The sequence below is a fragment of the Geospiza fortis genome, unplaced genomic scaffold (genome assembly GCF_000277835.1).
Source record: "Geospiza fortis unplaced genomic scaffold, GeoFor_1.0 scaffold66, whole genome shotgun sequence".
Classification (NCBI taxonomy): Eukaryota; Metazoa; Chordata; class Aves; order Passeriformes; family Thraupidae; genus Geospiza; species Geospiza fortis.
The window spans coordinates 8,393,029-8,415,190 of NW_005054312.1; the positions used below are offsets into that span (position 1 = coordinate 8,393,029).

Here is a 22,162-nt window from a genome sequence, read left to right on the forward strand (position 1 = left end):
CCCCGCGCCGGGGGAGGGGCCCCGCGCCCGGCCGGGAGAGGGATGGAGCCGGCAGGGACCGCTGCACCCAACTCCCTGCCGGGGGAAAGGGCCAGATGCGCTGGCCCTGGCTGCTCCGCACTGAGAAGTCATCAGGTAAAACGCGGTGTGCCGGCAATGTGAGTCATCTTCTACAGCACACAGTAACGAGTGCTTGTGACTCAGCACGTTGGCAGCAGAAATATGTAAATTGGGGACGTTCTGGAAACCATATGATGTAATGTGTTGGAGATCTTTGCCTTCTTTGCAGAATTAAATAGCATCTTTATTTTGCTCTAACTAAACCGATGTTAGTTCAGAGTCTCCCCTTTACGCACTGCTTGTCTCAGATCTTCCAGACTGATCGTTCTACCTGATCCAACATAGAGTCGAGGACAGTTGCAAAGGATACTGTTATCAGTTTGCTTTCCCTGTATTTCTACTTTTGTCCTACATAAATCATGCACACATCTACCCTAGGTACCTAAGGGAGCATACACAGTTGACAAAGATCTGATGTGTAAAAGTGTGGTCAAAACACATCCTGCTCATTTCTAAATTTATTTTAAAAGCCTTATTGAAAAAGTTAGAGACTCACTGAGACCCAGTGCAGGCAGTATTTATTTTTCTAGATTGTTTCTCCTCACTTGATATGATCGTAAGGAGTTAATAAAGGGAGAGAACTTTTTACAAAACCAATACAAGTCCTAAACAATAGACTAGTCTGATATGTCTAGTTTGAGTTGCTTAGTTAAATATTCATCTGTATTAGTGTGTATTGCTGACTTTGGCTCTTACTTTCTAAAGCCTTACATTTTAGCACAGTTATCTTTGCCTTTCTTGGAAACCTCTCATGTGAGACAACACTTCAGAATGGCTTGGGGGTTTCCACATTTGGCAGAAGAGCAGATGAGCTGAAACTTAAGAACATATAAAGCCATGCTAATTGGTAGTTGGGATTTTTTTGGCCACTTTCATTTCTGGCAGATGCGTTGTATTGGTTTGCTGATTCTGGTTTCATTCAGTGTGCATTCTCCAATGTGTTCAGTAATATTGCAAAATCATGTTCTTGTACAGCTGTCAGTTAAGTAGCTGTATCTGTATGAGTGAGATGTGCCCTTTTGACCTTTAAACAAGCTGTTGAGTTGACTGACCTTCCAGAAGAACAGTGCCTTTTATTATGGATTTCCTTGATAACTTTTCTAGGTAACCTTTGAAGTCTTAAATGCTATGGTGAACTTAAACTACAGTGAAACTTCTGTTAAATGGAGTTCAGCATCACTAAGGCACTCCACTTTAGCTTGTCTGGTATAAAAAAAAGAAGAATTTCTGGGCTTTCACACACTGTGCAAGCTGAGCATTTGTTTAAGTCATGTAACTATACAGATTCTTGATCTTTAGTCCAGTATTTCTTGTATTTTTCAGTGTGCTTAGTTCTTCTATTTAATTATTGATATTTTCACCAAAGTTTTTGTCAGAGACTTAGAAAAGGCAGCAAATGTTTTGTTGGGTTTTTTTTCCCACAAAAAATCTGTCTAGCAGAGTTCAGATAAAGTCAGAAGTGTAGTTAGTATAACTAACCAATTTTTGGATTGTCTTTGAGTAGCTGACTCTGCTCTTCCTTTGATATCCTTTTCATCTGTCTCTTGGGTTTTTTTCCAACCTGTTCACCTTCATGGTTCAAAGTTACTTCATATCTTGTCACTAAACATGCCTTTTTGGGTGCCTGCCAAGCCACCTGGTTCTTTTCTGTCTCCTTTCTTAAGCATATTGTGCAGCTGCTGTTTTACCCTGTTTTCTTGAGATTTCTTTTTTTCTTCTCAGTTGTTGACTTTGGATATGTAGGCCAAGCCCTGTCTCCTTCTTGGAGCCTTTTTTCCCAGAAAGTTTTTTCTGCTTCCCCACTGTGTTGAAAGAGAGCCCAGAAGAATATTTGAAAAAGCATTGAAAGGAATGTCAGGTTAGGACGGAGAACTGCATTTTAGCCACTACATTATGGATCTGCTGTGGATTCTTGTAATCCAAGGTCACTACAAGGTATTTTATGTTATAGGCACAATCACTTGCAGAAGGAAAATTTGAACATTTCATTCATGAACATAATGATAATGAAAAGATTGCAGAATGGCAAAGCAGTAAAAAAAAATGTGGGTTGAGTGGATGGGTGTTTTTAAAAGCCACAGGAACCTCAAGAAACTTAGCATCTCATCAAGATAGACACAAATTAGGGAAATCTGTGCTTCAGTCATTCAGATGATACACAGACATGCTGGGTTTTTTACATAATTCCTGTTTAACAACAGTATTTTTACAGGATGAAGTCACAGCATTTATTTTGTTTTCCACAGCTTTATCGATCTAGATAGATACTAGATCAGAGAAACTGAGTGTGATTTTAGATTTGACAAATACATAAGCTACTTATTTCAAATAAAGAACTGCTTTAACTGTAAGGATCCAAAATTGAAAATGGGTCCCTAAGAAAGACAGCAGAAGTGAGGCTTCCATCAGCAATGCTGTAGCACAGGTATTCAGGTTAAACCTTTATAGCTGAATTTTGTAGCTGCCAATCCCAGTGATAGCAGCTCTTAATTCAAATTTGGAGTTTTATAGTCACTGCATGGTTTTAAACTTTTTCTGCCATTGCTTTGCTTGTGCAGGCAAGTCTATCTGACAAGACTCCAGCCAGCATCACTGAAAATAATTTACTTAGCTCTACATAGTTGTTTGTTGCATTTTACATCCATTTGAGCTGCAATTTGGATCAATAGCTCTGGGTGGTGAACTGTACACCAAAAAGCACAAAGCTGCCATTTCTTTATTGAAGCCTCATATGAGTTATTGGTACTGTTGGAAAACTTTCTTGTTAGAGTAGACCAATTAATCACACCAAAAGGATGTTTACTGTACCTATAATCTGTTGAAAACAAAAGGAGCGCTTTTCCAAGTTAGCTAATCACTGTATTTCTGTCTCCAGAGGTGGCCTCAGCAACATGCTGTTTCAGTGCTCGCTGCCTGACACCATTGAGACAGTTGCAGATGAGCCCCGGACAGTTCTCCTGCGTTTGTACGGTGCAATCCTGCAGATGGTGAGTACATACAGGGCTTTGGGAGTGGGAGGGTTTCTGTAGCTTCACTCTAATGTTTGGAGGTCTTCATTTGTGACACTGCACAGCTTTCTCCTTTAGGGAGTGTTTCTGTGGTGGGGGCTAGATTGCAAGCTGAAAGCAGTTTTCTTTATGGTTTGTTATTGTCTTGAACTTACACTCCTTTCTACACAGATCCCGACTGGCACGAATTAGCTGAAGGCTCATTTGCTGTTTGTTTGGGCACTAATGTTTTGTTTATGGTCTTAAGTTTGGACTGTGGTGTTTCAGAAAAATTTGCTTCTGTACAGAATGTAGGACTTTGACATGACTAGCTAGATTGCAAGAGACTAAACTGCTTAATTTTAATCTTGATAGCACTTACAGATCTTGGAGATTAGTTGAAGGTTTTGTCAAGCTTATACACTGCTCAAGCATTTTATTAGATTTTATGGGTACTTGTGCTGCTAGAAAATTTGATCTGTATTTTTAGACTAAGAATGGAGCGTGAACATCAGTACTGTACAGTCATCTCATTCCAAAACATGCTTTCCTGAATGTGTGAAATGCCTTATAGCTGGCACAGAAACTTAACCAGATGTTTTGTTGCACTCTCTTAATGTTACTTTTATTTGGTTAGTAAAATGTAAATAATATTGAAATTTGTCACACCTTAAGTGAAGTGCTTGGCAAATCTGTTTCAAATAGTAACATTTAAAAGCAAGACTGTTTTGTAGTCTTCTAAAGGTCTCTTCTAAAGCTGACAGACTGTTACTCTAGCACTGTGCAGCAGATCTTCTCATATCCATCTCTGCTACGTACTTGATTATATTGTAAATAAGCGATCATAACACAAGTGTTTAACCTTATGAAAAATTGCAGCTTCATAACATTACATCTGTAAGTTGGCATTTGTTTCTGTTTGACTTAGAGGGTCTGGTTTTATTATCCATTAATTTTATATTTTCCAGTACTCAGTCACTTGCTTTGAACAACTGATCAAATATCTGCAGAAGATTTTCTGTTCCTGAGATTTCAGCCCATTCTTCCTGCTTCTGCTGTCTTGACCAAACTTACTATTAAAAGTCTCATTAGATACTGTTGCTTCACTGACTTTGAAGTGCTCCTTTATTATATTATGTGAGTTGTTAACTTTCCCGTGGTAACAAACTTTACCAGAAATATGTAAGATATCCCAGTGGTTTGGAATAGCATGAATTGCTTGGCTACAGCATTGTATGTGTGTTGGGAAAGTTGAACAAGAAAAGTGTGTAGAAGTTCAGTAATTTAAGCTTAAGTAGTTTTTAGTTTCACTCTCACTAAAAGCAGAGTGAAAAAAGGGGGGTGTGAAAATTTGTTTTCAAAATGACTCCTAGGATTGATGCTCAGTTGGAGTTATTTTTAAGAATTATTACTGGTTTCGATGTAATGCTGAGTTAATATGTAGAAAGCTTGAGTAGGAACATGGGCTGTAAAACTATTGTAGTGGTAGAGCGTCTGTTTCCCAAGAGCTGTAAAGAAATATGGCCTTTCCCTTATTTTTCAAAGGAAAAATAAAATGGACTCTAGAATTTGGCTGCCCTCTTCTTCCCTCAGGGTATTTTTTAACTTGCCTCTTCTCTGCCCCTATCCACTGAAGAAATCAAAATAAATTTTTGGGCTCTAAAATCAGAACTAATTTGGTTTGAAAATTGAAAGTATGTTCATAACTTTCTAATCTTTCTGCTCTTGGTGTTGAAGGATCTTTTGAGATGTCTAACTTCCTTTATTTCCATAGTGGCAGTGAAATGACTGCTCTTGTTGGTGCAGTTCACTAATGGTTAAGTAAGCAGAGAAAGTCCCAAGGTAAAACTTTGATTGCATTGAGGTTCACAATTTTTGTCAACAAACATTTGTCTCTTCCAGCCCCTATACCTTAAATGCAAGTTAAAATATAAGCAAACTGTTTTATTGGGTATTTTGAAAACCTCACATAGGATTTCTGAGTGGCATAAGCAGAATGTTATGACAAGCCTGTTAAGTGGGAGTAACTTGACATTTTTAGTAAAGTTGATTAAGTTAAAAACCCTGTAGGAATTAAGGAACACTGCTTAAGTTGAGGTTTGAGACTTTATGCTAAAATCACAACTTAATTCTCAATGATTTTGTTGTAACTGCCACTGGGTATTAGTAGTTACCACTTGTTTGTTTGAGCCTTTGTAGCATGTTTTAACTCTTGTCCATTTTACCTTCTGTTGAAATTGGAGCACAAACCAGTGATATCAGTTCTTTATCCCTTTACTGTATATACTGTGTATCTATAGCAACCTGCACTAAATTATTGGATGTACAGGAGACAAGTTTAAGTTAAAATTTTGAATACAAGTGAAAAATGGATCTCTCATTACTAACTTAAGAAGGAATGATACTGGCATCATAATTCTTTGAGCCACCTTTCAAAGGAACCTTTTTTGCAGTTTGAAAATAGCTCCAGTTTGCTTATTATGACTCTTGGAAGACACAAATGTCAGTACATGAAACTCATCCAATATAAACCATGCCAGCTGGCTAAAGCTGCCACACAGGGAAGGCTTTGTGCCTTCCTCTGTCATAGCTGATATGTTTAAGCCAATTTTTTGTGTGCATGACTGTTTTGGGGGGAGCTGGGTGGAGATGAACTGTGCTGGCTCGGCCATTATTATGAATGGTCACACTGGCATGGATGTTTATAAATCAAGGACTTCTCTTTAGTATATCCTTGAGCAGAACTTTTTTTAAGACAAGTTTTGTACTTGTGACAGGTTAAAGTACTAACCACATTAAAACTCCAATGTTTGAGGCACAATGCAGATATGTCCTACACTGAAAAAAGGGAAATGTCTTACTCTGCTTCACTTACTCTTGCTCCAGCTTAGTTGCTAAATTTAAAGGGGAGCATTGAAAGTAAAACTTGTGGCAAAATATCTTTAACTGTTGGTTGTATTAGTGTAAACAACTGAAACTAAAGGTTATCCAACAATATGCCATTTAATGTCCAGATTTTAAAATTGGATTTCATATTCGTATCACTATAGTGTTTCTACTTAAATTCAAAATAGCATCTTGAGAATGCTAATAGGATTTCAACATAAGATGGCATTAACACAAAATAAGCTCAAATCAAGGTGAAATTTAAGTTCACCTATCAAAAGGTAACTTGGATTGATTCCCATTCTTTTATACGTGTTAAAAGAACCTTGAACTCTGACTCACTGGGACTCTTTTACCTTTATAACAGCCAAAAACAAAATCTTGTATACAAATGAGGAAAAACAAACCAGGATACCTAATGTTCCTTTCTGGTCTCTCAATTTCTATGTGAGCAGATGCAAAATGATTATAAATGGTTGCCACAGTTCTGTGGTAAATCTTTTTCCATACCTGCCTTGCTGCCTTTTATTTTGTCTAACTAAATAAAATGCAGACTGCTGTGTAACTGTAATGATCAACGTCTTCTGTGGTTGTTGGTGTCCATGTCTGTTTGTAGCATGGAGTAACTACAAATCCCTGGCACTGGCAGACGGCTTGAAAGAAACCAAGCACCTCTTACGGGGATGTATTTGTGTTGGGTGGCATTAAGGGTGTTCTGGGGTAATGTACCACTTTAGTTGTATATGCATGTGTTCTCTGCTGCAGGCTTGCCCATGCGATCGTGCCTAGAGCACTCTGGTTTCCAGGTGACAGACACGATTCACGGTATAGTATGAGATCTCTGAAGTGGAGCGTTCTCTACAGCTTTCATTTTCTTTAGTACTGGATTTCATTGTTTAAAAGTAAGCCTTAAGTAGCACCAGCTACTGTCTGTGCATCTGAATGTTTACAGCAATAACAATATCAAAAAACTGTCCCTTCCTTTTCTCTGCTCCCTCATAACAGAATGGTAACTTGAAATGTAGAGGATTGGAATTGTGGCTTTTGTAGAGCTTGAATTGGGAATTCTTCACATGCTAGATTTTTAGGACTTCAGCTAATTAGTATTGGTTCCTTCAGGTCTGACAGGGATTAAGTGATCAATAGCAGATCCTTAGAAGCAGAAATGGTTATTGCTAAATATAAAGCTGGTTTTGTTCCATATACTGAAGTTCAAATTGACATCTCCTGACATCTTCTAGAAAAGTTTCCCCTGCTCAGGTCACTTCTAACCTCTGAGGCAATTCATTGTGATGTTGTGATTTAAGGTTTGAATTCCTAGGGATTTATCTCATTCAAAGTATTGCAGTATTTTGAATTATTGAAAACCAAAGCTGAGTAAGCTCAGGAAAATTGAGTTATATTTTATTTAAATTTGTGAACAGATCTCAAAGTTGTGTATGAAAAAAAAGATAAAAGTTCCTTCTCTGTACAGAATTCTCTGGTCAAGCATAATTAGGTTTTTTTGGTAAGAGACTTCATCTTTCAGTGACAGAAGAAATTGGGGCATTAGGAAGAAAATGTTGAACTCAGTTTTCTGTATCAAATTGCCAGATGGATAAACACTGTCTGGTCATCTGAGCAAAGATCAATGTGTACTGTTTCCCATTCAATTTACATGATTACAAATTAGACTCTAAACTTCTATTGAATATAGTTGTCCTCCTTTACTAAAACTGTAGTGAACTTTCTCAGGGCTTTGAGAATGTCTTCCCACAATAAAAAAAGCTCTGAACAAATATTTGAAGAAATCTTGAAGCAGTAGAAGACATGTCCTTTTCTAGTTAGTTTCCATGTAGAGAGAGCAATTAAGAAGCTCTAGGAGTTACCCAGCGATTCTCTTTTTGAATTAAAATCACCTCATTTTTGTTGATGTAAATAGCTCCCAGAATTGGACATTAGTTGGAGTGGGCTATTAAGAGTTATGGAAAAAGTGAAATTGATTGATTTCACCAAGAACAAGTGAGCTAAATAGGTTGATCAAATTATGAGATGCCTTATTTTGAACCACTGTTCTCAGAGGTGAGTGTGGAATCAAGAAATAATCAAGTTCTACTACTTTAATCTGTTAAACTCTTAAACTTCTGGTACATAATATTGCATCCTGCAAACTTTGTTCTCCTTGCCCATGTATAGTGAAGAATTTCCTAATCCTATGCTGAGTACATGGCCGCTTGTGAAGTCTGATCCTCTCCAAGCTCCCATTCATATTTGCAAGTTATTTACATATTTGTATTCATTTTCTTCTGGAAACTAATGCTTCATGCTGAGGGAACAGAAAAGAGGGAAGAGATGTTGCAGAAGTCTCCTCTTGTGATGACTGCAGTAAAGCCCTAACTGTCCCTTTCTAATGGCAGAATGCCAGATGCCATTAGGCTGTCTCCAACACCGATTTGAGGTGGACTTTTGGAACTGGCTAGCTCTTTATACAGTATGATCTCTGGAAAGCAGACGCCAGTTCAGGTTTTAGGGAAAAGTCTAACGTGCTTACCTTCTGATTGAGCTGAACCATTCTGAGAGCACCATTTATCAGGAAAGACTCCTGAATGGTGAGTAACTTTCTGACTGTTCAAGAAAAATCTGAGTGGTATTGATGTAGACCATGCTTGTTCAGAGAAGCCCTTCATAAATGATTTTAATGCTATTGAGTAGTTACACATTTAGCTGTAGTGAAAATGTTTGGACTTCATTAATTTCCTTGAAAGCAATACAAAGTAATATTAGTTTCCATATTGTCTTGTTTTAAACGTGCATAGTAGTGTTATGGGAAGTACTTGCTGAAAGACCATGGATTGTTGTTAACTATCCTTCTTCTATAGCTTCTGAAATACTGTAACTGCAGAGCTTGTTGTATTGTACTTAAGGCAGCTGGTGTTGCTTAACTGTATTCCATTAAGTTCATATTTCCACCCTTGTTTTGGACATGTTAGAGCTTTGGAACAGGAAGGTGTGCACATGGTTCTGTGAATGCAATGTTTGTGTTAGAAGGTAGAGATGCAGGCTGCCTTTATGGGCCTCTAAAGCTAGTCTGGTTTAAACAGTCAATGGTGGAATTGCAACATAAATAGCAGCCACAAACTGTCACTAATTCTAAGCAGATATTTGCTTTCTCTTCTCCTTACCTTCAAGCCCTTTAAAGGACAAGGTTTTTAATACATCTTGTATTTTTAAATGTGCAGCTCTATTAAAAGCATGTGCCATTGAGGGTTCAGTTGTTGAGGGTATGGTTTAATATTCTGAAACCGCTTTATAATGACTCTTAACAACCCTAGTACAATACATTATGCATGGAACTTGTTAAAGTTTTGCTACTATACTGGGGTTCCTACTGAGACACCTTTAGCTTACATGGGCAATTCATTCCAAGAACAATCTTGGATTTGCACAGCCAGTGGTACACTGGACATACAGCCAAGACAGCACGCTTTAAATAAGAAAATTCTAGCCACAAGACATTTGGAAAATAAGGTAATAAGCAAAAAAAAGTGCTTTGCAACCTTCAGAACATGACTCTTCCAAGAGTCCTTGTAAGGCTTTTATGTAATCTCTGTAATGCATCTCAAGTGCTTTGGCTGGAAGAATCTCATCCCAGATATCATGCAGAGGGACTTAATTTTCTCTTCATTAAAAACATTCCTCTGAGCTTATGGTGCACTGAAATCTTGTTTTGAAAGACTGGGAAACAATAAAAATAAGTGAAAATCAGGTATTTACATGAGTGGCTTGGTCTCAGTGGCACATCCTTTTGAAAGATTTTGGAATTGTTGAAAGTGTGGTGGTCAGAGGTCAGATGGATACTAGTGCTGTAGCTGTCACAGGTCTGAGACAGTGCTGAGACTTTTAGTTAACTGTAGCTGGTACTTCTACTCCCTTTGTTCTGGTGGCTGCAGGTTAATAACTTGAAATTTCATCTTCTCATTGTGTTTGCTTTTTCTCATTCATAGAGGTCCTGTAATAAGGGGGAGTCTGTACAGTCTCAGAAGGAAAATGACTTGCAAGTGAGTAAATAAATTTGCTTATTTCACAGAATTTTGTAGATTATAGGGAAATGTGGTGATCCTGCTTGTTTTAAACCAGTAGTTACTCCACCTGGACTGTTTCTAGAAAACGTAAAAAGTAATGAAGAAAAGAAATTTATTTGCTCACAGAAGCAACATTGTGTCTGGACAGAGTTTGGAAAGATTCAAGCATTCCACATGATGAAGCATCCCCCAATTCTAGCCTAAACCTAAATGGTTTCTTATCATTTTGAATATTGGTATCAGTACTGCTATTTCTAGTATTAGACTCTTCTGAAGTAGATGAACATCAGTTCTCTGCTTTACCTAATCCCTAGTTTTTTAATACATTGATGAACTCATCTGAGGAAAGTACATGGAGCTGGAGAGACTTGCTCTTGGACATGAAGTGTTCATGATTAGCACTGTGCTTGGATCATCTTCTCTGCAAACTTTCAAGTTCTCGCATTTGGAATAATTTCTTCTCCTGCAGCATAATGTTTAGCTGAGTGTATCTTTTCCTAAAGTCATCTGAACAGGATTTGGTGATTTAGATTTCCACCCTGGCAGTATTTTTTCAGAAAGGGATAACATTGCAGCATGCTAGCCAGACGCCTTGGTTGTTATGTACTGTTTTCAGCTCATGATGATTTTGGCAGTGACTAGGGAAAAGTACATTTTACTCAATTTATAAGTGCTGCTTTTCTCCACTTGTATTTTTGCCTTCTGGGAATGCCATCTGAAACGTTTTCAAGCATTTGTTTGGTTTGGTGTTTTTTTCCCTAGTGAGTTGAAACTGGTTTTAAATTTTTTGTTGTTGAATGACTGCTTTTGAAGTTTTGCTGAACTTTGTTTGCCTTACTGGAACAGCTTCAGTCAGCTGAACCAAGATTGAACTGAAAAATGTACTGGTTTGATACCTCAGTTTTTTTCAAAGATGAAAAATGGAGATGGCTTGATTTCTCCTCTACCACAATCATGTAGAAAAATAGTTAAAGTTCTAAAAAAACCCCAAAAGTCCAAACAAGCCCCACCCTGGTGACAGAAGCTCATAGAAGTTTTGCAGTACAGGAAACAAGGTTTTGAACTTCAGAATTTCATTTATGGTATTTGTTGCTTGAAAATACTGATTCTCTGCTGATAGGTTTTCTGCCATTAATCTCATCGTGCTGAAATGTCACTGTTGAATCAATGTTCTCAAGAATTACTGTCAGGATGGATTTGTTAATTTTCATGTGTCTAGGTTATGGGAGGAGATGATATTCTTTAGAGACAATAAAATTCTCTGGGTTCACTAACAAAGTCATTGTAGCTTCTGAGCTGCCTGGTGTGTGACAGTTGTGTCTAGACATTGGATAGTCTTCTGCCAGCTCATAAGGCCTTTTAACAGGAATTTATTTGTTTTACTTTGGTTTTCCTATAGTTTGCCATAATTTTCCTTAGAATATGACTACTTTATGTATTTTACATTGAAACTTTTTGATAAGGTAGAAAAAAAGCAGAAGCTTCAGTTCCAACTGAAGCGTATAAAGGCTCCCTGTATGGGAGTTGCATCCTGGGAAAGTCTTGTAAAAAATGTCTATAATTGCTAGGTTAGAAATAAAACATTGATCTCTTAAGTACTCATTTAAAAACATGAGTGGTCCAATCATCTCTAGAAATCTAAACACAAGTGCTTATGGATGAATCTCTAAAACTGGTCAAAATTGAGAGCTTTAGATCTTAAAGTGTTGTCTTGGCAGCATAAGTATATTGCAAGGTGTTTGAAAGCATTGAGGTACATAATGTCCTTGGCTACAATGCTTGATCCTTTGAAGTCATCAGGTGAACATTAATCTGAAGAGTCAGATACCTAGATTTGTTCAGTGTCCATATGAAGTATGCTATAGAATTTCTTTCAGGTCCTGTAGTAGTTTATTGCCACACCTACCCTGTGTTTGACAGTAGTGTATGGAGTGGAGACTTGGTAAAAGGTCTCTTGGGTTTTATGAAGGAGAAGCCTTTGTGCCTGAGATTACGTGGATGGTATTGTTCCAAAACTCTTATTTGACTTGTGTTCAAATAACCATTTGGTTTCAGTAGAGGAAAGTTCTTCTAGTGCTTGTCGCTTCTGATGCATGAAGAGATGTCTTGAAGAATAACAGGGGCTTTTTGTACTTTCTGTTATCCAAGAATAGTGAGTTGCTTTTCAGTAAGATATGGAAATAAGGAACTGATACCTTAATGGGAACAGACTTAAAAACTCCAGGTGTTGTACCAGGCACAGTCAAAGTCAGTGTTGGTTAATAATAGAGTGGACATTCAGTAGCTTGTAACTAATTTCATTCTTGGTGCTTGGCATTAGATTTCAGAACTGAATGGAAAGAGTTCAGACCTGTGATGGTGAGGGCATGTGAAAAGATTAAAAACATATTTTTTGTGTGTTAGTGGATAAAGCATTTGGTGCTTTGAGGAACTGGGATGAAAAACTGGTGGAGAACATAGATGCAATACATTCATATGCAAATTGTCCTAAAGCCTCAGTGCTGTAGAACACAGTTACATGAGTCTCTACTACACTTCAATATGAAACACTAGAATTTATTGAAGATCTCAGAATAATGTGTGGGACAATAATAAAAATAATTTATCAGTGGTGCTGCCTGGAGTGTACTCAAGAGTGGAACTTTATATACTGTCTGATGCTGTGTTGGCTGCAATAATGCAAAAGGATCTGTGGTCAGAAATACCTGAGAGGTTTCTTAATGTTGTGCTCTTCATACTTACACTTTTAAGTGTTATAGGTCTGACTTTGAGATGAGCTGCTCAAAGGTAGGCAGATGCTTGGCAGATCTTTAGGATTTGAGTAGAGCTGGATTCTGGTGAACATAATTCCTAGAAGTAGATATTTATAATGTGACTTCTGTGCTTACTTACAGATAATCTTACCCATCCAGAAAGCTACACTTCAGAGATTTTTAACTGTGTTTTTGAGACTAAATATTTCATATTTCTATTAACTTTTAAATTCATATTAAAAAGTTGTCTGTTTGTTGTTATGAACCAAGCCTATTGATGTATGAAAACCTTAGAGAAAAGTTACTGAAACTTGAAGTATGCTTGGTGGTAGAAAGGGAAGAACATTTATTCACACACACACAAATATTCCTTAGCAGGAGCTTAAATTATTTCCTCACTTCAAAAAAAAAAAACCCAAACAACTTAGGATTTCCTTCCATTAAGCACATTCTAAGTCATTCTTCTAAATGAAAAGTGTTGTTCAGTTCATTCACTTGTACAGCTAAAATGTTCTTTTGAGAGGCAGCGTTCTGAAGGGTACTAAAATAGTTGATATAGGATAATATTTGTAGTTCCTGTGGTGTGTTTTAGTGGGATGAGCTCCTCCAGGAAATGAATTTGCAGAGTTCTCACAGGGTTCGAGAGGAGAGGGTGTTTTGGTTTTTGCAGTTTTCCTTTGACTTGGCCCACCAAAATTAAGTATTCCCTGGCTTTAAACTTGAAGGCAAAATACTTGTATTGCTCCCATGCTGACTAGAAGTTATTAGTCAAGAAACTTTGACTAGTAAAATGTCAAGTCTTTTCAAAGCTAGCCCTAAAAATTCTCACTTGGTAACTAACAGTTTAGCTGTTGCACACACCCACATTAATTGCTGTGCCAGCACCAACTAATGCTTTGATTTCTTTGGTAGGGAGCAGAGGCCATGGTTCTGGAAAGTGTTATGTTTGCCATTCTTGCAGAGAGAGCGCTTGGCCCAAAGCTCTATGGAATCTTCCCACAAGGGCGACTGGAGGAATTCATTCCCGTAAGTCCTGCTCACAATTAGTTAGTGGGCTGCTGGAAGCTGTTGTAATTGATCATGACGAGAAGGTCTCTGGACTGCCCAGAAAAGCAGGGATGTGGGAATGGAATAATTGGCTGCCTGTAGTAATTGCTGTCTGTAATTTGATACAGTTAGAGTGGGTGTTGGAGAGCCCCATTGTAGCTCTTGCCAGGGGGAGATATCTAAAAACTCTTCAATTCTACCAGAGGCGAATAAATGAAGATAAAAAACCCATTAGATACCAAACATAGCATGGGGAAGCTGTGGAGTAACACTTCCCTTTAACAGCAATGAGAGCAGACGCTTTTGATGTTCTTAAATATTTATACTTGATCTGCTTTGAAGATATTCTTAGTGTGAGATGTGATACTCCCCAGGTCTTGAATCTAGAAGTGAATTGATTAAGCTGTTAGTAGGGCTGGCTAACAACTTTGCAAAGGCAGCAACTTTGTAAGTTCATCTGTGAGCAAGAAAGAGTATTGCTTGAGTACTACACTAGTATTTCACAGTAAACTGCATGGAACCTAATGCTAGTGCTTATAACTAATCACAGTTCTGTTACTCATCAATTAACTGTATTGTAAGACTACTATATTTTATTACAGAGCAGGAAACTGAGCACTGAAGAACTAAGCTTACCTGACATATCTGCTGAAATAGCTGAGAAGATGGCCAGATTTCATGGCATGAAAATGCCATTTAATAAGGAACCTAAGTGGCTTTTTGGAACAATGGAAAAGTAAGTTATGCAATACTTTATGGGGGAAAAAAGGTGACCCGTTGTAATTTTGATAAGCAGATCATTCTTCCTGAATGCCTGAGAACACAAGCTTTCACTGTACCCAGAAACTATCACATGAAGGACTTCAGTTACCTTGAAGAACAGCAGTTTTCTTCAGTAACTCTTTCAAACTTCCTTGATTTTAGTTTAAATGGTGTCATAGTATGGGAAGAATAATATACTCGTTGTTACAAATCCTTTATTATTAATAGCGTCTTTTCTTACCAGGTATCTAAATCAAGTGCTGAGAATTAAATTCACCAGAGAATCCCAAACCAGAAAACTGAACAAACTTCTCGGTTACAATCTCCCCCAGGAAATGCAAAATCTAAGGTAGGCTTATTTTGTTTATTACTATCTTCTTCTAATCTCCACAGTTTCTGGATGGATTTTTGTATACTTGTTCAGACATGTTATACAGTATAACACTTCATATTCATCTTACTTTGCAAGCTGGGGATTCTTTTTGGTTCTGTGACCAACCTGAGTCTCATACAAATACAAAACTCTATGATGAAACTGCTGATCTGACTTACTGATCATGAGGTCAGACTTTATTGTGCTGATGTTTTGTTCCTAATTAAGAAAATAGGCTGTTTCTAGGAGGGAATAGTGTTTCAAATTCTTACAACAAAATTACCTGGAAGTGGAACTGGACTTAGTGATTTGTTACTTAAAAGATGCTGTTGCTTTTTTCTAGAGCTATGCTTGAAGCTACTTCTTCACCAGTTGTATTTTGCCACAATGATTGTCAAGAGGGTAAGCTGCTAATATTTCAATATTGCTCAGTGATGTACTGTTGAGCCTTTTCTGGTGACTTGTTTGCTTCTGAGAGGTAGCCACATTGTGGAGGTACTGCCCTGACTGGTGTGCTACAGTACCAAAGCCAAGTATGGGCTTCTGTGGCCCTTCAGGCTTTTTCAGAGAACTCTGCTGTCATGACTGGGTTAAGCCAAGAATGTACTCATGCTCTGGTAGTACAGGTCAGTTGATGATGGGAGCCTTATGTGTTTTCTGTTTAGATCATACCTTGGTTTGCTGCAATATACATGATCAGAGTAGGGTATACTGGAGTCATTCTAAAAGAAAGATGCCTAAGAAGTACACTGAGTGGTGAAAATGGAGAGTAGGGCAGTTTGACATGGCACTTTTTAATTTGTCCTGTTAAGCAACATTAGGAAAACCTTATCCACCTTTTTTTAGTGTTGTCTGGGAGTCATGGAAGGAATAACAATTTTCCTGAAAAAGATGAGGAGGAAGCAAGGCTGAAGGTGTGTTGGGTATGCTGTGTCACCTGAACAGTGGGTAAGCTGGGCTGGAAGGATGCTGTAGTGGGACTGTGTGCAGGGCTGTTTTGTTGTCACTGGTCCCAGCTTTGTCAGCTGTGACTGAGGAACTGCCCTGCAGGGTGGACACAAGGATAGGCAGCACAAGGGGAAAAGGCCACTAACCTGAGATGTCAGTAATGGTGGAGTTGGAGGTCTCCTTGCTGATGTGGCAAGGTGCACTACTGCAGAGTCAGAGCATAATAGGGCTGAGGCAAGCTGGGGAGCCTAAAGCTCCAAGGGGTTTGGGGGATGTGTGTGAAATACTGTGCTGCTTTTTCTGTTGGTGCAAGAGTGTGGCATGGATGACAGATGTACCTGCAGAGTCACACTGCAGAACTTGACATTGCTCTACATTTATTTACTAACTGCTACTTGACAGGCAGACTTGATGTCTTTTAGATGAATTATAGTGACTGTGTGACTTGAAAGACACATAAGCAATTGCCTAAGCTTTCTGTATAGGTACTGGTTGTGCCACATATTAGAACAGTGGAGTGATCAGACTGACTTTCAGGCTGCTGAAAAGCAATTTCTGTCCCAAGTGTTGTATGATCAGTGATAGTGCTATGCTGATATGAGAGATTCTGAAATTTATAGATCTCAAGCTGTTCAAAGAAACAATGCAGGAAGGACTGCTAGGGCTGACAGCACCACCTGAGCCAGCTGCAAGCTAAACTGAGGAAAGAGGATCCTTGGGAGAACAAATCTGCCTCTCCCTGTACAGAAAAAACTTTGTTGCTTTCAGCTTTACAAGGTAAAGCTATATATCTCAACTTCCAGAGAGCTGGTGAACAGCCAGTGCAACTTGGCTTTAACTAAACCCAGCTGGCAACTCAGCCCCACAGAGGCTGAGATAAAGGCAGTTAATTAGGGAAAGCAAAAGCTGCTCACACAAGCAAAGTAAACAAAGAAATTAATTCACTGCTACCCACAGGCAGGCAGGTGTTCAGCCATCCCCAGGAGAGCAGGGCCCCATCACACACACCAGTGACTTGGGAAGACAAACATCACTCCAAACATCCCCTCTTCCTCCTTCTTCCCACTCTATATAGTGAGCATATAGTATTGAATATTCCTTTGGTCAGCTGTTCAGCTGTATCTCCTCACAGCTCTGCCTGTACCCTGGTCCCTTTTTAGGCTGGGCTGTGAAGCAGAAAAGACCTTGACTCTACAGATCTCTGCAATAACAAAAACATCCCTGTGTTGTCAACACCACAAATCCAAACACAGCCCTGTGCCAGCTACTGTGAAGAAAGCGAACTACTCCTGCCAAAACCAGCACACCGATAACTTTTCAGTGCAGATATAAGGGATAACTAGGATTAGCTGAACAATGTTCCTTGAGATACACAGTATTGCTTTTTTCCTGCATTATTAAATATGCAGTATTATCTTAATTTTCAGGTAATATCTTACTTCTGGAAGGCAGAGAGAGTTCAGAAAACCAAAAGCTGATGCTCATTGACTTTGAATACAGCAGCTATAATTACCGGTAAACACTTTCTTTTCTCTTCAGCATGGGAGTGTGTTCCTTTCTGCATGCTGCAGGGAGGCCAAGTGCTGCATTACTGATTGGTTGTCTATTTTAGTGATTTGTGTCCTGCTTTGATAGTGGCGGTTAGCAAATACAACTAATCAAAATAGTTCTGATGCTGTTGAGTTTAGGCACACAGCAGAGGCAAAGTTGTTGTGGCTTCTTGATTGTTCAGATTAGAGGGTTTGTTATGCGCAAATGGCTTCTTGCTTGCATGTCAAAATTTCTTTCTAGTGGGAAGCTGAGGAAAAGGGTAGATTTTGTGTGCATATGTATGTAGGGCAGCTTTGCTTTTGTGTTTTTTCTTTCTGTCCTTTCTAATGGCTTTTGCATCTATGCAGGTGAGAATACAAGTTTTTCACTACATGGTTATGCAACTTGCTTGTTTTTCTTCCCTCAACCATCTAGTTACGTGTTTTTAAGGATGATCTAAGTGTATATAGTCACTGGAATTAAACACCACCATAGCTGGAACATAATAAAACAGTGAATTCCAATAATGTAAAAGTGAAATATGTTGAAAACTGTATATGATCTCTTTGCCCACAAGAATGCTGATGTTAGAGATGTCTGAATTCACACTGAGATGTACTACATACTCAAGTATTTTTACTGTATCCATTGGTATAAAGTTTGGTAGCAAAGTCTAATATTTTCATGTGGCTAATAGCTTTCATTTTCAACTGCCCCTCTTTACTGTTTTATAATAACTTGCAAAAAGTTGTTTGCTTGTTATCAGTTCTCTACCTCCAGAAAAAACTGCAGTAAATTCTGAGTAGAATTGCTTTTAAACTTGATTTGGGGTTTGCTTAAAAAAAACCCAGATTGCTAGTTTGCAAATATTGAGGTACTTTGTCTTTATTTCTATTTCAGAGGATTTGACATTGGAAATCACTTCTGTGAATGGATGTATGATTATTCATATGAGAAGTACCCATTCTTCAAAGCCAGCTTTCTTAAATATCCTTCGAAGAAACAGCAGGTAGACACAAGTCATAGTTAAATGCCAGTGTCCAGTCTTCGTATCTTAACTCTTTTTCAGTTCCCTTTTGTACTTACTGTGTCCCAAGATATTTCCTCCATGACTTCAAATGTAATACTTTATCTAATCCTGACTAGCTTTGCTTTAGAAATCATAGTAACTTAATAGCTATTCAGGATAGAATATTTACTATGTGCAGTGTACCCATCTACCACAAAAAGTCCAGTAGTTGTAGACTTCAACTATGAAATTAGTTGGCAGTAGCAATATGCTGCCTGTCCTAATACTATAACTTTTCTTAAACCAGACTTTCAAGCAATTGTTAGGAGCACCATTAATCTTAAAGCTAACTCCAACACTGTTGATGGTTGGAAAAAACCAAATGCCAATTTATTAGAAGGTCTGCCTAGGCCAGAAAGAAACAAGTATATCTTGAGATGAAAAGTTGTAACTCAGTTGTTTACTTGCCTTCCAGCTTCATTTCCTCTCCAGTTACCTGTCTGCATTCCATGATGGCTTTGAAAATCTGAGCGATGAAGAGAAGTCTGAACTAGAAGAAGTAGTGTTGGTAGAAGTTAACAGGTAACTTGCCTTGCACAGCTTATCTTCAGACTTCCACTGTGGTACCTATACTTGTACATACCTCACTGGTGAGGAACTTGAGCCAAGAGAGATTGAAAGCTGTTTATATGTGCTAAAGAATGATCTGTCCACTGTAACATTAGATATGTGATATACACTAATAGTGAAGTAAACAGAACACTGCTCAATGGGGCATTATTTTTGTAGTATCATAGTTGAAGAAAAGGTGTGGACATCCCCAAATTAGGGAATAGTGTTGTTAGAGGACATGGAAATAAGGTGTTGTGACTTAGCTAGTATTTATTTCAATAACATAGCCTTGTAATTTCAGGTTTGCCCTTGCATCACATTTCTTCTGGGGTCTGTGGTCTATTATACAAGCAAAGATCTCATCCATTGAGTTTGGATACCTGGTAAGTTTTATAATTGTAGTTTTACACTACTGAAAACAAATAATCTAAATAACCTGCGGTACATTATTGAAAATGCAATGGAATAGCCTCTCACAGCAACTAGTACCTTCTAAGGGGTGTACGCCTTTAAAAATCCATTTGTTACTAGTTTGTGCTCTTTCCTTAAGAATGTACACAACATCTAAGATCATAAAAACTTCAGAAATTGTTCCCATGGTTATATAGGAAATGTATAGCCTTGTGTCTGGCTACATAGCAGCATTATTTTACAATAAGACATCCCAGGCAAGAGAGGCCAACATGCAGTGAGAATTTCAAACTAAGTGCAAACTCAAAGTGCACATGTTGTCCCATGGTGATGTTCAGTGTGCAGCAATATCTGTGCCAGGTAGCAGCTTGTACTTGAGAAACTGATCAGTCCAGCTTTTGGTCTGTGCTCAGTGTACTGCAAAGTGACAGGACTGGCAGGTACATGGAATATCTAACTGGAAGTGTTGCAGGAGCCAGCCTTTTCAGTGAAGTCCTGGCCTTTTTAGTACCTGTTTTTTTGTGACATTTTGGCAGCAGCTAATTGTGTTAGAGTTGAAACAAAACTGGAGGAAATTTTAAGAAGCCAGAACACCTCTGGAGAGATGATCCTTCTGAATAGAGCTAATTAGTGCATTGAGATGATGGATTAGGAAAGTAATGCAGTTAATACCTCATTGTTTCCCCATCCCAAAAAAGAAAACAGCTGTTTACTGTATTGAATACTGAATGTCCCTTATTTCTCCAGGAATATGCGTTATCCAGATTTGATGCCTACTTTGATCAGAAGAGGAAGCTGAAGGTGTGAATGTGGGAGGAGTGGCCTGTTGATTACCATATGAAGAGGGCAGCTGAACAGAACTTTCACTGTGCTTAGGCTACTGTATCTCTAATGAAGGTGTCACTGAATTCCAGTTCCTGGGAATGCAGGTGTACAGTACTGAGGACTATAAAAATTACTTGTTTACAGTTCCGTAAATAGTTGGAAAGAGACTGGGAGGCAAAAGTAAAATACAACCATGCAATATCTTTAAATCTTTTCAATCTAGGAGCTATTTTGTATTATGGGAGAAGCTTAAAATTAGGTGTCAATACCACATGCATCGGAGCAAACTTGCTGTGGGTACATTTTTGGGGGATGTTGGCATTCTGGTTTGTGTTGTAAGCAGAACAGCTGTAAAAGCTGACTTGTTGTAGACACTGCCTCTTAAGGAAAAGGAAAAGCGAAGGAGACAACTGCTAAACTGTGAAGTAGGCTTAAGAACTTACTGTGAGTTTAGGTTCACCATGCCCCAAGAACACTATCTTCAAAGCTGCTGATACCTTACACCACTTTAACCAGAAGCAACTAAACACATTGAAGCAGTGTGCTTTAAAGTGTGAGTGACACACATATGAATGTTTCTCTTAGGCTGGTGTGCCTGGGAAGTGAAGTATGAATGAGCTTTGAACTGGACATTCTGAAGGAGTTTGTTTTGAACTATTTGTTCCATGTCATTCAAAAACATGCCTGGTTCTCTTAAAATGCTGTGTCCTGCACAGGGGGTTCTGTGGGCTGGCAGCACTGGGAAGAGTGCCTTGAATTGCTCTAGCAGCTCCCCAGATAACTGGATTGGCATTGACAGTACTGGTAATTGAGGCCCATCTCTCTTCTCGTGTTGCCACAGTATATGGCTGTGTAATAAATAGAGCCAAAGACTGTGGAGAGCACTTCAGGAAATTGCTGTTCTGCCCATCCAGTTCTTTTGTGGCTTGAGAGGTGCTTTTCTTGCACCTTCAATTCTCATCATGTTCCAGGAATCCAGTAAAGTGGAGCATCTTGTGGGGAACAATAACATGTATATTGAAACTTGAGTATAATCTGTGTACATGCCATCTAAAGCCTTCTTTTGATTTTTGGGAGCTTGTTTATTTTGAATGTTATTTGTTTGTGCTTTCTAACACACTGTATTATAAACAAACTTCTAAGTTTACCCTTTTTGACTTGTATAGCAAATACTGTTTGAAGCGGCTGAAAAAATGTGCAGCATTTCATGTACTGTATAGCAGAACTTGTAAAAGCTGTCATGTTACTCTCTTGTACAGAGAATCATTTTCCATACATTCAGTTATTAATACTTTATAATAAATATAAAGCACTTAAAAACACTGTTGATATTCTTGAGTCTCTGTTACAGCTGCAGGATAAAGTAGGTGCCATTTCTGGCCTTAATCTCTGTTGAGTCCTTGCAAAGGCAGACAGAGATACAGGCTTAGTGCTCTGGGATATATCTTCTACTTTAATGTGTCTTCAGCATTTATTGTATAATTGAATTCTAACAGAAAGAAAGGTATTTAAAGCAAGCAGTGAAGGGCAGACTGGACATCAGTTTCTAAGTCTATAGCTTTAGAGGTGGGAAGAGTTTTGGTTTAAGCACTTCACTCTATCTGCCCTATTGACTACCCTCAAAGTAAAGTTAAAAGGTACCAGCATACATGGAATTTTACTACAAACACTTCATGTGGTGTGCCAGTGTGAACAGTCAGGTCTTTTCTCTAGGCTGTTGAAGGCTTCATTTAGAGTATTGCTGCACACAGCAAACCCAGTGAAAATGGCAGTACAGGGAAAGGGGTGGGAGCAAACAGTTCAGAATGAGGCTTTGCAGATAGTTAAAAATATTGATA

The 22,162-nt window shown here is 38.4% G+C and overlaps 1 protein-coding gene across 4 annotated transcripts in view; it reads left to right on the top strand.

Moving 5' to 3' along the window:
• Positions 1–21,646, top strand: part of CHKA (choline kinase alpha) — a 23,001-nt gene extending 1,355 nt beyond the window's left edge. The window contains exons 1-13 of one of the 4 annotated variants that reach the window (XM_031055755.1): positions 3,021–3,107; positions 4,882–4,949; positions 6,759–6,818; positions 9,977–10,030; positions 13,720–13,833; positions 14,457–14,590; positions 14,861–14,965; positions 15,333–15,391; positions 17,365–17,452; positions 18,368–18,476; positions 18,952–19,058; positions 19,390–19,471; positions 20,247–21,646. In XM_031055755.1, the coding sequence (XP_030911615.1) occupies positions 13,732–13,833; positions 14,457–14,590; positions 14,861–14,965; positions 15,333–15,391; positions 17,365–17,452; positions 18,368–18,476; positions 18,952–19,058; positions 19,390–19,471; positions 20,247–20,306 (846 nt within the window). In that variant the 5' untranslated portion in view covers positions 3,021–3,107; positions 4,882–4,949; positions 6,759–6,818; positions 9,977–10,030; positions 13,720–13,731 and the 3' untranslated portion in view covers positions 20,307–21,646. Of the gene's footprint in view, positions 1–3; positions 136–2,995; positions 3,108–4,881; positions 4,950–6,758; positions 6,819–9,976; positions 10,031–13,719; positions 13,834–14,456; positions 14,591–14,860; positions 14,966–15,332; positions 15,392–17,364; positions 17,453–18,367; positions 18,477–18,951; positions 19,059–19,389; positions 19,472–20,246 lie in introns of those variants that run through there. The other 3 variants (XM_014306414.2, XM_031055754.1, XM_031055753.1) reach the window with 3 other exon arrangements.
• Positions 21,647–22,162: the final 516 nt, after the last annotated feature.